Raw genomic sequence first — 16,063 nt, 5'->3', positions numbered from 1 at the left:
TAAGATTGGATAAGATAAGCTAACATAAGAAATTAGCTGAGATAAGATTGGATATGATAAGATAATTTAAGACAATATAGGACAAGATAAGAGACAAGCTGAGCTAAGCTATGCCAAGCTAAACTAGGATGAGATAAGATAAGATAAATTTGGATGAGAGATAAGCTGAGCTAAGGTACACTTGGCTAAGCTAAGATAAGATTGGATAAGCTAAGATAAGATAGGCAACAGTAACAGAACAGAGGCTTCCTGCTGTAGTTAAACTAAGCATAGGAGCTAAACTCAGGAAACTCCAAGGCACTCTCTTTAGAAAAATTAAAAAGCCTTTATTGTTATAGCTTGGTCATCTTAAACCTTTCAAAATTACGACACGTTTCGGCATACAAGCCTTCGTCAGGGAGTCAAACAGTTTTCAAACTGGAAAAGACTTCCTTAAAAGCTTTCAAACCAGCAATCAGAGGCCTCCTCTTGGCAGAAGCAGGTTTAGGTTTGTAGTACTATACAAAGACCACTAGATGTCCTCAATAGAACAGACTTTTCATGACTACATACAAAGGTTACATACAACGCATGCATCACTACAATACATATGGTTTACAGGTCGACAAAAAACAACAAACCAAACACCATAGAAAAAACACAGTTAATCAAAGGAAGACACTAAAATCAAGTACTTCGTTCAGGCCTGGGTATCTAGTAGCCTGCAGTTTGTCAATCCAGAAACTTTCTCTCTGGTTTAGTTGTTTTTGCCCGTCTCCTTTCCTTAGTGACTGTGGTATATGGTCAATCCCACATGCCTGTATGGTGGATGGGTCACTATTATGCTGCTCCATGTAGTGCCTCGCCATAGGATAGTTCATGTTGCCTGTGCGGATTGCAAATTTATGTTCAGCCAGTCTGTCCTGCAAACGTCTCTTTGTTCTTCCTATATAAAACACTTTGCAGTCAGGGCATTCCAGTATATATATATATATATATATAACAAATACAGTTTTACAGTTTATGAAATGCTTAATGGTAAATTGTTTTTGGGATACAACATCACCAAAGGTTTTGGTCTGTAATACATTTGTACAATGATTGCAGCGTTGACATTTGTAAGACCCTTTGGGCTTAGATCCCAACCACGTTTGTTGGCCTTCTGGTTTCAAATGGCTGTGGACCAGTTTGTCTCGAATCGTAGGACATCTCCTGAAGGTGACCAGAGGTGACTCAGGAAACATCTGGCCGACCACATCATCACTTTCAATAATACCCCAATTTTTTCTTATCATTCTCTTAATTTGTTCTGCCTCTGTACTATATGTAGTGACAAAAATGGGCCTGTCTTTTGTTGGCTTAGGTGGATTTCTTTGTAGAAGTGATGCCCTGTCTGCATGTTTGGCCCTGGTGGATGCTTTCTGGAGAGTTGTGCTTTCGTAACCCCGTTCCTTAAAACGTGACATCATCTCTTGTGCTTTACACTCAAAAGCATTATCTTGGTCACAAATTCTCCTGACTCTCTGGAATTGCCCATAAAGAACATTTTCCTTCAGCCACTTAGGGTGGAAGCTTTTAGCATGCAGAATGGTGTTCCCGTCAGTAGGTTTTCTAAATACTGAAGTGTGTAGGGCACCATGATTGTCTTTAAAGATAGTCAGGTCAAGGAAATTAATACAATCTTTACTATATTCCACAGACAGTTTAATGTTGGGATGAATGCCATTCAAAAAAGCATGAAAATCTTTCAACTCTGCCTCTGACCCAGTCCAAAACAAACAAACATCATCAATTAAACGTCCCCACCAGACAATGCATTTGAAGTACGCATTCTTTTCCTGATTCAAGACAAAGTCTTCTTCCCACTTTCCCAGAAACAGACCTGCATATGATGGGCTGTAGCAGGCCCCCATGGGACAACCTTTTATCTGTTTGAAAGTCTTATCCTGGAAGATGAAGACATTATTATTCAATGTCCATTCAGTTAATGACAGTAAGAAATCAGTGGGTGGCATTTCCGACTCAGGTCTCTTACTCAAAAAATGTGTCAGAGCTGCAAGACCCTGTGTGTGTGTTCAATGTTAGTGTACAATGCTTCTATAGTGACTAGATATGTGTCAGAGCCACTATTTTGTAGTTGTGTGATCTTATTCAGAACATCTGTGGTGTCTTGGACAAATGCCAGAAGTGAAGGCAAAAGAGGTTTGATAAAACAGTCAATGTACTTAGAGACTGGTTCAGTGAGACTGTCATTTCCAGAGATCACAGGTCTCCCTGGAGGGTTCTCAACACACTTATGGATCTTGGGTAGCATGTAGAATGATGCCACTCTTGGGTTTTCATTCCACAAGAAACCAAGTTCAGATTCAGAGATCCAGTCATTGTTTTTGGCCACATGTAGTAGTTGTCTCAGTTCCTCTTTAAGAGACTCAGTAGGGTTAAATGTCAGTGGTTGATAAAACTCTGTGTTGTTTAACTGATGGAAAGCCTCTTTTACATACATGTCCTTTCCCCAAATTACTATAGCACCACCTTTAACTGAATTTTTAATTACTAGATCACTGTCTTTGGATAGTGTTTCCAAAGCCTTCTTTTCAGTGTGAGACAGATTACTTTGCCTGGGTGCTCTTTTATGCTTGAATAAAATTTCAATGTCATAGGAAGCTCTCTTCAGACAGGGCTTTGCCAGAGATGTTGATTACGACTCGTGTCTGGTTCTGCTCCGTGTCCATCTGGGTTCCCAGTTTCTTTCTGCCTCTCCGCGTTCTCCTCTTCCTTTGCTGTTTGTTGTTTTTTGTCGACTTGTAAACCATACAGGGTTCAACGCTAAGGTTTTTTTTCACTTGCCCGGTCGGGCAAGTTGGTCAGAGATCTACTTGCCCTAAGTCAGTTTTTACTTGCCCTATAAAAACTGTTTACTTTAAGCGGCTATCAATTAACAAAGACTGCAGTTATTTTTATGTTATGTAATCTTTATTCACACTGTATTTATTAATTAAAACAACATATGTCATGTATTGTAGCTTAATTCCTACACAAATATGACAGTGTCAGGGCTTAAAGTGAAAAATTTGTTAATCGTTTTCCGTCTATAATTTTGCGCCCTACTTGAGCCATGTCCACCTCTATTTATTTTTCACCCCTCTCTCCAGTTCTGCTGCATTAACACTGGGTTTAATATATTTTGCTTCCATCTCTCTGCCCTGCTCTACTCTACTTCAACGCTACTTAGCTCTCTCTCTACTCTACCGGTAGACTACCACATCCACCTGTTGCACAAAACGCACACAGCAGTGTTTCCCCTAGGATGGAGTTGTAGCAGCGGAGGTGAAGCACACGCATGCGTGAAACTTTTTTGTATGCTTGCAAAGCACAGCCTGCTGGGATGTTTCTATGTATCTACTGGCACCAGAAGGGCTCTTTAGGACTAAGTACATACAGTACATGTGTGCAGAGTAATGAGCAGGTGAAATGTCTGTCTAGCTTACATATGATGTGTCTCAAGATTTAGGAACATACAATTGTATTGAATATAATAAAAGTAAAAAGTCACATGACATGCTGCTGTTTTGTACTATGACCTATTTAAGTGTTGGAAGTTGTTATTTACGTGACAACGCCTGAACGCAACACAAACTCAGCAGGAGTGCCGTGCTGCGCTGCCGTGCGAGCAGCTGTTTGTCTGTGCGTAACAGCAGTCTGTTGGTGGTTATTTACACAGTGTCCATTTCAATAACTTTGTCAGCTGACAAACTGCACCGGGCTCGGGGTCAGGTTTGGTCAGGAAAATGCGGCCCGAGCCGCTCTAGCGTGCTCACCTGTGTGTGTGGCGGAACTCCGCCGTGCGCGATACGGAGAGCAGAGGAGAATTGTTAACGCGTGACCATGTAGAGACAGAAATGACACGATGACATAACACCATAAATAGTATATTGTTATGTTATTATATGAAGCGTTCGTCGCGCAAAATAATATCAATGGGGGCTGTGGGCAGGACATTGTTACGTGTGCCTGTGACTTCAGGCAGAGAGGCCGCTGCATCAGAGCAGAAGAGCACGTTTTAAAATACATTTATTTTATCAATTAGTTATTAACTTTTACTATTTTTAGCAACTTGCCCAATCGGGCAAGTGAGTTGCTAGTTTACATGCCCGACCTTGAGTTTTACTTGCCCCGGGCAATCGGGCAATCCTTATTGTTGAGCCCTGCCATACCTTTGACTTTAATATGTATTGTAGTGATGCATGCATTGTATGTAACCTTTGTATGTAGTCATGAAAATTCTGTTCTATTGAGGACATCTAGTGGTCTTTGTATAGTACTACAACCCTAAACCTGCTTCTGCCAAGTGGAGGCCTCTGATTGCTGGTTTGAAAGCTTTTAAGGAAGTCTTTTCCAGTTTGAAAACTGTTTGACTCCCTGACGAGGGCTTGTATGCCAAAATGCGTCAGAGTTTTTAAAGGTTTAAGATGACCAAGCCATAACAATAAAGGCTTTTTAATTTTTCCAAAGAGAGTGCCTTGGAATTTCATGAGTTTTGCTATATATGATTGTCCCACCCAAAGAGCACCTCAAGCAAACAATTTGAGTCCTGGAAGCGCTCCTCTACAGACATATTGTAAGCAGTTTTTGACAACCATTTGCAAATTAGGGGTTTTATGCAAACAGAGTTATCAACATTACCAACCATAATACATGACAATACACAGCTCAGAGAAATGCTGCAGACAAAAAAAGAACTGGTAGGCAGGATGAAAACGTAAGTGATCCAACACCTCTAGAGGGTTTATTATTGTTAAATCATCACAACACAAAACTTTAGTGTTTGGATAAATAGATGAGTTAAAAAAAGAGAACACATGTCTTTGGGCACAGATCATTAATATTCATTCACTTTTCATTACTACTGTATAAGCTGATCTGTTGACAGCACCATGGAGTACATCATCTACAGTTTAGTTTGTAGTCAGCTGTGGCGTTGATGCATTTACAAAATACCAAAAAATACCAAATTAAATGTAGCAGACAAAAAAAGACAGGTCTCCAGTTGACATGAGGTGTCAAGAGGTTTTTCATGTTTTTCAATGTGCTGCAATTCTGTGGCTCCTCACTTCTTTGACTTCTTGTGTGGTTTAACCATGAGCCACCAGAACTGAATCATCTCCAATATGATTTTTGAAATACAAGGCTACTTGCCTGTATGTGATTTCATGTGGTTTATCAAATAAGACTCATCAAAGTATCTTTTCCTGCAGATCTTGCAAAGTTAAGGCTTCTCACTGGTGTGGGCTCTTCTTGTGTGGACCAACAAATGACAACTGCGTCTGAAATCCTTTCCACATGTCTTGCAAGTATACGGCTTCTCACCTGTGTGGATTCTCATATGGACTAACAATTGATTACTGAATCTGAAGTTATTTCCACATGTCTCGCAAGAAAATGGCTTCTCACCTGTGTGGATTCTTGCATGAGCTTTCAAATCTGTTGTCCGAGAAAATCCTTTCCCACATGTGCTACAAGAATATGGCTTCTCACCCGTGTGGATTCTTGCATGAACTTTCAAATCATTTTTCCGAGAGCATGTTTTCCCACAGGTGTTGCAAGAATATGGCTTCTCTCCTGTGTGGATTTTCATGTGGCCAGTCAAGTGGCTTCTATATCGGTAAACTTTTCCACATGTGTTGCAACAATACGGCTTCTCACCTGTGTGGATTCTTTTATGAACGTTCAGAGTTGACATATGACTGAATGTTTTCCCACAGATGTTACAACAATATGGCTTCTCTCCTGTGTGGATTCTCAGGTGTGCATTAAAATGACACTTAAACTTGAAAGCTTTCCCACAAGTGTCACATTTAAAAGGTTTTTTACCTGTGTGAGTATTATGATCAATCTCTGATAAGTTGGGGTTGTCTACACGCTTAGTGTGACTTCTGCGCTTCTGACGTCTATTCTGTTGTTCTGGCTCTGCTTCTCCACTTGATGTTGAGTCTCCTTGCTCGTCTCCTTTCTCATCTTCACTCTCAGCTCCATGAGAGCTGTGACAGAGGAGTTGCTGCTCACTTTCCTCATCACTAGGAGTCACTAGAAAGGTCTCAGTCTCCTGCTTCACTACAAGCTGCTCTCCCTCCTGACTGCTGCACACTTCCTCCTCTTCCTCTTTAATCTGTGGAGGCTCTGGCTCCTCTTGGTCCACACTGGACTTCCTCTCCTCAATACAGAGCTGCTGCTTAGCGACAACCTCCTCCTCCTTACACACATCTTGCTGTGGGAGCTCTGGAGGGACACACAACAGAAGGAACACATACTACTCTCATGGCAAACAAGAAAATGCTCACATGCGAGCTGGTTTTATAAATATTAGTCTTCTCTTTTGTGGTATTAAAATAATAAAGTGCTACTCACCTGTCCTGTATAACCTTACTTCCGGTTTCCAAGCTATATCCAACAGTCTGCGCTGACGGTCGATCTCTTTCTCGTACTCGACGATAGTTTTCTCAAAAACTCCCAATATTTCTTCAGCAGCAGCAGTTAGTCTCTCGCTGACAAACACTCTCAAATACTCAACTGAAGACATTGTTGCTTCATCACAATTACAGTCACTCCAACTTTTCCTCATGGACAAACCTGCTTAAATTCCCTCGCGACTGGTGCGTTTAAATTGTTTACTTCCGCTGGTGTTACACTGATAAGTTCCGACTGTGGGGCGTGTGTTGTTTTTTTTTTGTTCCCCCTTTAATTGTTTAAAACCAAACCAGCATCAGTGCAGAGACGAGTTGTCCGAATATAATTTGTTGAACTCAGCAGAGGAACTGTCGCCCATAGACATATATACATAGAGGCCGCATCGAGTGCCTGAGCGCGTCCTCGCCGGCCGCCATCTTGGATGGGTCTCGCTTCGCCTCCACAGTGCATTCACTTCTATTGAGGAAGGAGCTGTATGCACAAGTAAAATAGAATAACTCACTGAATTTTTAACTGATTTTCACGCGGTTTGGTTTGTTACAAACGGCACACATGTAGTTATAATACAGGATGCTTTCGTACATTAAAAATACGGGATTTCATGCTTTAATACTTTATGCAGATCGCAACATCATGTTATTTAGGTCACAACACAGTTCTTTTATTCACCTCAACCCCAGAGTGGGATATATATATATATATATATATATATATATATATATATATATATATATATATATTTATACACACACACACACACACACACGCACAGTATTTATATACTGTGTAAACACAATATACACAATACAAAACACAGTATAGCATATTATGTATGACACACCTTTGTGCACATATTCACTTTTCCACCAGCTGTGCTGCAAATATCCCCTGATGCTCATCCTTCTGTATCTTTTTTCAAATTATCTTGACCACAGTCCTATTTTCATAGTTATAATACCAATACCAAAATTAATTTCAGTGTTTATGTAAATATTGAAAATGTTTTTTTTTACTACTTTTGAGGGATCACAGCAGTCAGTGTAATAAGAATAAGAAGAACTTTATTAATCCCCAAAGGAATTTTCAAAGAAGTCTGTAAGATCATCTATTTAACAAAGAATTATTAAGTCTGATGGCTGTGGGTATAAAAGAGAGTGAGTGTGTGTGAGAAATAAACTCCATCAACAATCAAGCTTTTTCTTTATTAAAATATATTAATAAATTTATTAATATGCTATATTATTAATATACTATACTATGTTTTGTATTGTGTATATTGTGTGTATATTGTGTTTTTACAGTATATACAGTATAGCCTATACATACATATATATATGTCTCTCTCTCTCTCTCTCTCTCTATATATATATATATATATCTCCATCCCACTCTGGGGTTGAGGTGAATAAAAGAACTGTGTTGTGACCTAAATAACATGCTGTTGCTATTTGCAGAAAGTATTACAGCATGAAATCTCGCATTTTTAATGTACGAAAGCATCCTGTATCATAACTACATGTGTGCCGTTTGTAACAAACCAAACCCCGTGAAAATCAGTTGAAAATTCAGTGAGTTATTCTATTTTACTTGTGCATACAGATCCTTCCTCAACAGAAGTGAATGCACTGTGGAGGCGAAGCGAGACCCATCCAAGATGGCGGCCGGCGAGGACGCGCTCAGCCACTCGATGCGGCCTCTATGTATATATGTCTATGCTGTCGCCACTTAATTTTATGTCCCCATCAAATCCTGAACGTGTAAAATACACAAAGTAGTCAAGGTGTCTCAACTTTGAGCAGTTTTTGACACCCACCCTCAAATTATGACATTTACATACAAGTTTCATGACAATAAACTCATCAACATGACCAGCCAATACAATATACAATTAGGAGAAATGCCACTGCTGCAAACATAAATGAATGAATGAAATACAATTTTAAAAAGGAGGGAAAAGGACTCGCTATGAGATGAAAACATTATTGATCCAACACTAGAGGGTTTGTTAATTGAAATCATCAACATACAAAGCTTTTCTAACTCTCAGACCTGGAGACACTGTGCTGGAAAAACCTGATCCACTTTTTCATCACGCCCAAACAGATGTTTAAACAAACTGTCACCCAGCTATGCTGCTGGAAGGAATGTGGAGAAATCATGGTTGACCATGTCCATATTTTCTGCTCTTGTCCTTCTGTTCAGACTCTCTAAAGGAATTAGCAACAATCATTTCAAAAACTTTGGGTTTTAAGATAAGACATAAGATTGGGTAATATAACATTGGATGAGATGAGATGAGATGAAAGTTAAACTAAGATAAGCTAAGCTAAATTGATATAAGATTGGATAAAATAAGAGATAAACTGAGCTAAGACAAGATAAGATTGGATAATTTAAGATAAGATAAGACAAGACAAGAGATAAGATAAGATAAGCTAAGATTGGATGAGATAAGCTAAGATTGGATAAGGTAAGATAAGATAAGATTAGAGATAAGCTAAGCTTAGTTTAACTAAGGTAAGACTGGACAAGATAAAATACGATAACATAAGATAAGATTGGATAAGAGATGAGGTACGCTAAGGAAAGCCAAGCTAGGACTGGATAATACAAGATAATTTAAGACAATATAAAATACGATACAATAAGACAACCTAAGCCAAGCTGAGATAAGAGATGAGCTGAGATCACCTTAGCTAAAATAAAATTGGATAAAATAATTTAAGACAATATAAGATAGGACAAGATAAGATACAAGCTGAGCTAAGCTACGCCAAGCTAAGCTAGGATGAGATGACATAAGATAAGATTGGATAAGAAATAAGCTAAGCTAAGCTAAGCTTGTCTAAGCTAAGATAATATAGGCAAAAGTAACAGAGCAGAGGCTTCCTGCTATAGTTAAACTAAGCATAGGAGCTGTTGTGTTGGGTTGTCATTTACCCCCCTGACTGAATTTAAGGTCCTCATCAAAACCTCAAAGGTGGAAATTTCATTTAACTCCAGTACTGTGCTCATGACAATGTGTGAAACATTTGTTATAGAAGGCTTAATTTTGAACAGTTTTTGACAACCATTTGCAAATTAGGGGTTTTATGCAAATAGAGTTATCAACATTACCAACCATAATACATGACAATACACAGCTCAGAGAAATGCTGCAGACAAAAAAAGAACTGGTAGGCAGGATGAAAACGTAAGTGATCCAACACCTCTAGAGGGTTTATTATTGTTAAATCATCACAATACAAAGCTTTAGTGTTTGGATACATACAGTACAGGCCAAAAGTTTGGACACACCTTCTCATTCAATGTGTTTTCTTTATTTTCATGACTATTTACATTGTAGATTCTCACTGAAGGCATCAAAACTATGAATGAACACATGTGGAGTTATGTACTTAACAAAAAAAGGTGAAATAACTGAAAACATGTTTTATATTCTAGTTTCTTCAAAATAGCCACCCTTTGCTCTGATTACTGCTTTGCACACTCTTGGCATTCTCTCCATGAGCTTCAAGAGGTAGTCACCTGAAATGGTTTTCCAACAGTCTTGAAGGAGTTCCCAGAGGTGTTTAGCACTTGTTGGCCCCTTTGCCTTCACTCTGCGGTCCAGCTCACCCCAAACCATCTCGATTGGGTTCAGGTCCGGTGACTGTGGAGGCCAGGTCATCTGCCGCAGCACTCCATCACTCTCCTTCTAGGTCAAATAGCCCTTACACAGCCTGGAGGTGTGTTTGGGGTCATTGTCCTGTTGAAAAATAAATGATGGTCCAACTAAACGCAAACCGGATGGGATGGCATGTCGCTGCAGGATGCTGTGGTAGCCATGCTGGTTCAGTGTGCCTTCAATTTTGAATAAATCCCCAACAGTGTCACCAGCAAAACACCCCCACACCATCACACCTCCTCCTCCATGCTTCACAGTGGGAACCAGGCATGTGGAATCCATCCGTTCACCTTTTCTGCGTCTCACAAAGACACGGCGGTTGGAACCAAAGATCTCAAATTTGGACTCATCAGACCAAAGCACAGATTTCCACTGGTCTAATGTCCATTCCTTGTGTTTCTTGGCCCAAACAAATCTCTTCTGCTTGTTGCCTCTCCTTAGCAGTGGTTTCCTAGCAGCTATTTGACCATGAAGGCCTGATTCGCGCAGTCTCCTCTTAACAGTTGTTCTAGAGATGGGTCTGCTGCTAGAACTCTGTGTGGCATTCATCTGGTCTCTGATCTGAGCTGCTGTTAACTTGCGATTTCTGAGGCTGGTGACTCGGATGAACTTATCCTCAGAAGCAGAGGTGACTCTTGGTCTTCCTTTCCTGGGTCGGTCCTCATGTGTGCCAGTTTCGTTGTAGCGTTTGATGGTTTTTGCGACTCCACTTGGGGACACATTTAAAGTTTTTGCAATTTTCCAGACTGACTGACCTTCATTTCTTAAAGTAATAATGGCCACTCGTTTTTCTTTAGTTAGCTGATTGGTTCTTGCCATAATATGAATTTTAACAGTTGTCCAATAGGGCTGTCGGCTGTGTATTAACCTGACTTCTGCACAACACAACTGATGGTCCCAACCCCATTGATAAAGCAAGAAATTCCACTGATTAACCCTGATAAGGCACACCTGTGAAGTGGAAACCATTTCAGGTGACTACCTCTTGAAGCTCATTGAGAGAATGCCAAGAGTGTGCAAAGCAGTAATCAGAGCAAAGGGTGGCTATTTTGAAGAAACTAGAATATAAAACATGTTTTCAGTTATTTCACCTTTTTTTGTTAAGTACATAACTCCACATGTGTTCATTCATAGTTTTGATGCCTTCAGTGAGAATCTACAATGTAAATAGTCATGAAAATAAAGAAAACGCATTGAATGAGAAGGTGTGTCCAAACTTTTGGCCTGTACTGTAGATGAGTTAAAAAAGAGAACACATGTCTTTGGGCACAGATCATTAATATTCATTCACTTTTCATTACTACTTTATAAGCTGATCTGTTGACAGCACCATGGAGTACATCATCTACAGTTTAGTTTGTAGTCAGCTGTGGCGTTGATGCATTTACAAAATACCACAAAAATATCAAAATAAATGTGGGAGACAAAAAAAGACAGGTCTCCAGTTGACATGAGGTGTCAAGAGGTTTTTCCAAGTATGTTTTTCAATGTGCTGCAATTCTGTGGTTCCTCACTTCTTTGACTTCTTGTGTGGTTTAACCATGAGCCACCAGAACTGAATCGTCTCCAATATGATTTCTGAAATACAAGGCTACTTGCCTGTATGTGATTTCATGTGGTTTATCAAATGACACTCAAAGTATCTTTTCCCTCAGATCTTGCAAAGTTAAGGCTTCTCCCTGGTGTGGGCTCTTCCAATGTGGACCAACAATTGATTACTGAATCTGAAGTTTTTTCCACATGTCTTACAAGGAAATGGCTTCTCACCTATGTGGATTCTATGAGCATGAGCTTTCAAATCTGTTGTCCGAGAAAATCCTTTCCCACATGTGCTACAAGAATATGGCTTCTCTCCTGTGTGGGTTCTTGCATGAACTTTCAAATCATTTTTCCGAGAGCATGTTTTCCCACAGGTGTTGCAAGAATACGGCTTCTCACCTGTGTGGATTCTTTTATGAACGTTCAAAGTTGACATTTGATTGAATGTTTTCCCACATGTTTTGCAACAATACGGCTTCTCACCTGTGTGGACTCTGTTGTGAGTGTTTAGAGCTGACATATGACTGAATGTTTTACCACATGTGTTGCAAGGAAATGGCTTCTCACCTGTGTGGGTTGTCATGTGGCCAATCAAGTGGCTCTTACATCGGAAATCTTTTCCACATGTGTTGCAACAAAACGGCTTCTCTCCTGTGTGGATTCTCAGGTGTCTATCAAATTGAGACTTAAACTTGAAACTTTTCCCACAAGTGTCACATTTAAAAGGTGTTTTACCTGTGTGAGTATTATGATCAATCTCTGATAAGTTGGGGTTGTCTACACGCTTAGTGTGACTTCTGCGCTTCTGACGTCTATTCTGTTGTTCTGGCTCTGCTTCTCCACTTGATGTTGAGTCTCCTTGCTCGTCTCCTTTCTCATCTTCACTCTCAGCTCCATGAGAGCTGTGACAGAGGAGCTGCTGCTCACTTTCCTCATCATTAGGAGTCACTAGAAAGGTCTCAGTCTCCTGCTTCACTTCAAGCTGCTCTCCCTCCTGACTGCTGCACACTTCCTCCTCTTCCTCTTTAATCTGTGGAGGCTCTGGCTCCTCTTGGTCCACACTGGACTTCCTCTCCTCAATACAGAGCTGCTGCTCAGCGACAACCTCCTCCTCCTTACACACATCTTGCTGTGGGAGCTCTGGAGGGACACACAACAAAAGGGACACATATTACTCTGATGGCAAACAAGAAAATGCTCACATGCGAGCTGGTTTTATAAATATTAGTCTTCTCTTTTGTGGTATTAAAATAATAAAGTGCTACACACCTGTCCTGTATAACCTTACTTCCGGTTTCCAAGCTATATCCAACAGTCTGCGCTGACGGTCGATCTCTTTCTCGTACTCGACGATAGTTTTCTCAAAAACTCCCAATATTTCTTCAGCAGCAGCAGTTAGTCTCTCGCTGACAAACCCTCTCAAATACTCAACTGAAGGCATTGTTGCTTTGTCACAATTACAGTCATGTCCTCATGGACAAACCTGCTTAAATTCCCTCGCGACTGGTGCGTTTAAATCGTTTACTACTTCTTCTTCTTCTTCTTCTTGTAGTTTCCGGCAGTCTAGATGCCTTGTGGCACATTGCTGCCTCCCACAGGTTGAGTCTATAATGCACTTAATTCCATTTCCACAAGTGTAATCCTGTAGCGGCGATGAACTCAAGGACTGCTTTCACAGCCCTTGGCTGGTTTTCAGTGGGATTCAGGAGGCTCTTTAATGTAATATCCCTTGCAGGCTGGCCTGACACTTCTTCATACATCCTCTTTCGCTCTTCTGTGTACTGGCTGCACTCCATGAGGACATGCCTCACAGTTTGTTGTTTCTTGCAGGCTTCACAGAGTCCGTCCTTGTGTTTTCCAATTTTTAACAGGTCCCAGGCCAGCCCACAGTGCCCCAGTCTCAGCCTTGTCATGGTCACCATATGCATCCTCTCTGACCCCAAATAGTTCTGCACCTTTTTAACATTGTTCTGAATACTAAAGTAATGTCTCCCCTTTTTTCCTTTTCTCACTGCTCTTGCCACCCCGCTGTAATTCTTCTTCTGATAATGGACCTTTACTCATTCACTCCTATGGCCACCTTCACATCCACCTCCCTCCTCAATGCCCTTTTAGCTGCCCCATCTGCCATCTCGTTCCCCTCTACCCCCACATGGGCTGGCACCCAGAGAAACGCAACCTCCCCTCCTGCCTTCTCAATTTTATACAGCTGTACCAACAGCTGCACCACCAGGTCTGAACGGACTCCCAGCTTGCCTTCCCCCAAAGTCATTAAAACAGCAGCAGAGTCTGAGCATATAACAACCTGCCCTGGCTGCACCTCCTCCACCCACTCCAATGCCCACATTATGGCCATCAGCTCTGTTGTGAAGACTGAAACCCCCTCCGACAGTCGCCTGCTCACTACTATGCCCAGACTTGGAATACAAAAGGCAAAACCGTTTTTTTTCCCTGTTAAAGGGTTTTTTTTGGGGAGTTTTTCCTTATCCGCTGCGAGGGTCATAAGGACAGAGGGATGTCGTATGTTGTAAAGCCCAGTGAGGCAAATTGTGATTTGTGATATTGAGCTTTATAAATAAAATTGATTGACTGATTGATTGAAAACCTGACTTCCCTGTTTCTGGATCTTGGGACCCGTCTGTGTAAATTTGAAGATGATGTTGCCAGGAGCCTTCTAATCTGTTTTCCACCAGGTCACTATAAGCTGTACTTTCGTTTGTTTTGATTGATTCCAATATGCTAAGGTCTATCTCCGGTGATGGTAATAACCTGGCCAGTGCACTATAGGGGCAACCCCCACCTCCCCCAACCCCGGCCCCTCCATTTCCTTACTGATCTTAAAGATGAAGCACTCCTTTTTGACACTTCCTCCTCCCCACTCCCATGCCTCCTCCAGGATTGATTTTGTTGGATTCTCCCCTTTACATCCCCTTAGTTTATTTATGTACTGCATTGCCAGCTTTGTCCTCTGAATTCCCAGTGGCGTCTCTTCCATTTCAACCAGTAAGACCGGGATTGGGGTGGTGCAGAGGGCCCCATAGCACACCCTCAATGCCTTTGCTTGCACTACATCAAGACGCTTTAGAGCTGTTTTGGCTGCTGTACCATAGCACAGACATCCATAATCTAGTCTTGATCTTATCATTGCTCTATTAGTATTTGCGTGTCTTGGCCAGCGCCCCAAGTACTTCCAGAGAGAGACCTCATCACATTAATAACCTTTTCACATTTACCTACAATACTGTCAATATGTTTTCCCCATTTGAGCCTTTCATCAAAATGTACTCCCAAGAATTTAAATACTTTTACCCTCTCAATTGCCTGTCCATACATAGATAAACCTTGACATTCAGTTTTCTTATTACCAAACACAGCATACTTTGTTTTTTCTACTGATATCTTAAAGCCCCACCTGCTTCCCCAGTCAATTATTTTATTTATCGCTCCTTGTGTTCTCTCAGTTAAGTGTTTTATGTTCCTCCCGTTTTTCCACACTGCTCCATCATCTGCGAACAGAGAGAGACCAAACCCAGGCCCAGTATCTTTAAAAATGTCATTAATCATAATATTGAATAGTACTGGACTAATTACGCTTCCCTGTGGTGTTCCATTCTCAATGCCTGTGCCGCTAGATAGAGCCCCTCCCACCCTCACCTGTATTTCCCTGTTCTTAAGAAAGTCCTGGATCCAGTTTAGTAAGCATCCTCGTAGTCCTGCATCATACAATTTCACAATTAGTCCCTCCTTCCACAACATATCATAGGCTTTTTCGATATCTAAAAACATTGCTATCAGTCCCTCTTTTTTTTACCATGGCCTTCTTTATATCAGACTCAAGTGAAAGCACCGAGTCCATGGTGCTCCTACCTCTACGAAACCCACTTTGCTTTGGAGTGAACCACCCCTCCTTCTCCAATTTATACGTTAACCTATCAGTCACCATTCTCACCATTATTTTGCATATTACTGCAGTAAGTGCAATAGGTCTGTACGACCCTGGCTTCACAGCATCTTTCCCCGGTTTTAAAATTGGGACCACTACTGCTTGCTTCCAGGCTGCAGGAAGAATTCCTTCCTTCCATATGTTGTTAATGAGAGCAAGTATTTCCTCCAACACTAACACTCCTAAATTCTTAAATATTTCATAGCTTAACCCATCTTTTCCTGGTGCTGTCCTTCCCATTCTTTATAGCTTTGCACAGCTCTGTCACTGAGAAGTACAAATTGACAGCATCAGTATTATCATCATCCACTTTGAGTTTGAATATGTGGTGTCTCAATGTCTCATTCCTTTTCCTTATACCCTCCTCCCCAATGTTCATACCACTATGGACAGCCTTAAACTTATTTTCACACATCTTTGCCTTCTCTACATCACTTGTAGCAACCACCCCTTCTTCCTCTAACACTGGC

At 40.9% G+C, this 16,063-nt stretch overlaps 1 protein-coding gene across 1 annotated transcript; it reads right to left on the bottom strand.

Annotated features, from left to right (window-relative positions):
* Positions 1-4,731: 4,731 nt before the first annotated feature.
* On the bottom strand, positions 4,732-13,183 carry LOC117269895 (uncharacterized). The gene is made up of 3 exons (XM_078162002.1): positions 12,920-13,183; positions 12,386-12,790; positions 4,732-6,255 (listed from the first exon to the last, which is right to left on the bottom strand). Exons 1-3 carry the CDS (start codon positions 13,089-13,091, stop codon positions 5,246-5,248), a joined length of 1,587 nt encoding a protein of 528 aa, XP_078018128.1. The 5' UTR covers positions 13,092-13,183; the 3' UTR covers positions 4,732-5,245.
* Between the last annotated feature and the right edge of the window lie 2,880 nt (positions 13,184-16,063).

This window comes from Epinephelus lanceolatus, chromosome 19, assembly GCF_041903045.1.
Source record: "Epinephelus lanceolatus isolate andai-2023 chromosome 19, ASM4190304v1, whole genome shotgun sequence".
Classification (NCBI taxonomy): domain Eukaryota; kingdom Metazoa; phylum Chordata; class Actinopteri; order Perciformes; family Serranidae; genus Epinephelus; species Epinephelus lanceolatus.
This window is presented reverse-complemented; position numbering and strand designations above follow the sequence as displayed.

What these genes read in the sequence shown, in the direction of transcription:
- LOC117269895 (XM_078162002.1), bottom strand. Translation starts at nt 13,091, where the DNA reads ATGCCTTCAGTTGAGTATTTGAGAGGGTTTGTCAGCGAGAGACTAACT. An exon ending in AGTAAGGTTATACAGGACAG is followed by an intron (nt 12,791 to 12,919) that starts GTGTGTAGCACT and finishes GTGTCCCTCCAG; the next exon opens with AGCTCCCACAGCAAGATGTG. An exon ending in TGATCATAATACTCACACAG is followed by an intron (nt 6,256 to 12,385) that starts GTAAAACACCTT and finishes GTGTCCCTCCAG; the next exon opens with AGCTCCCACAGCAAGATGTG.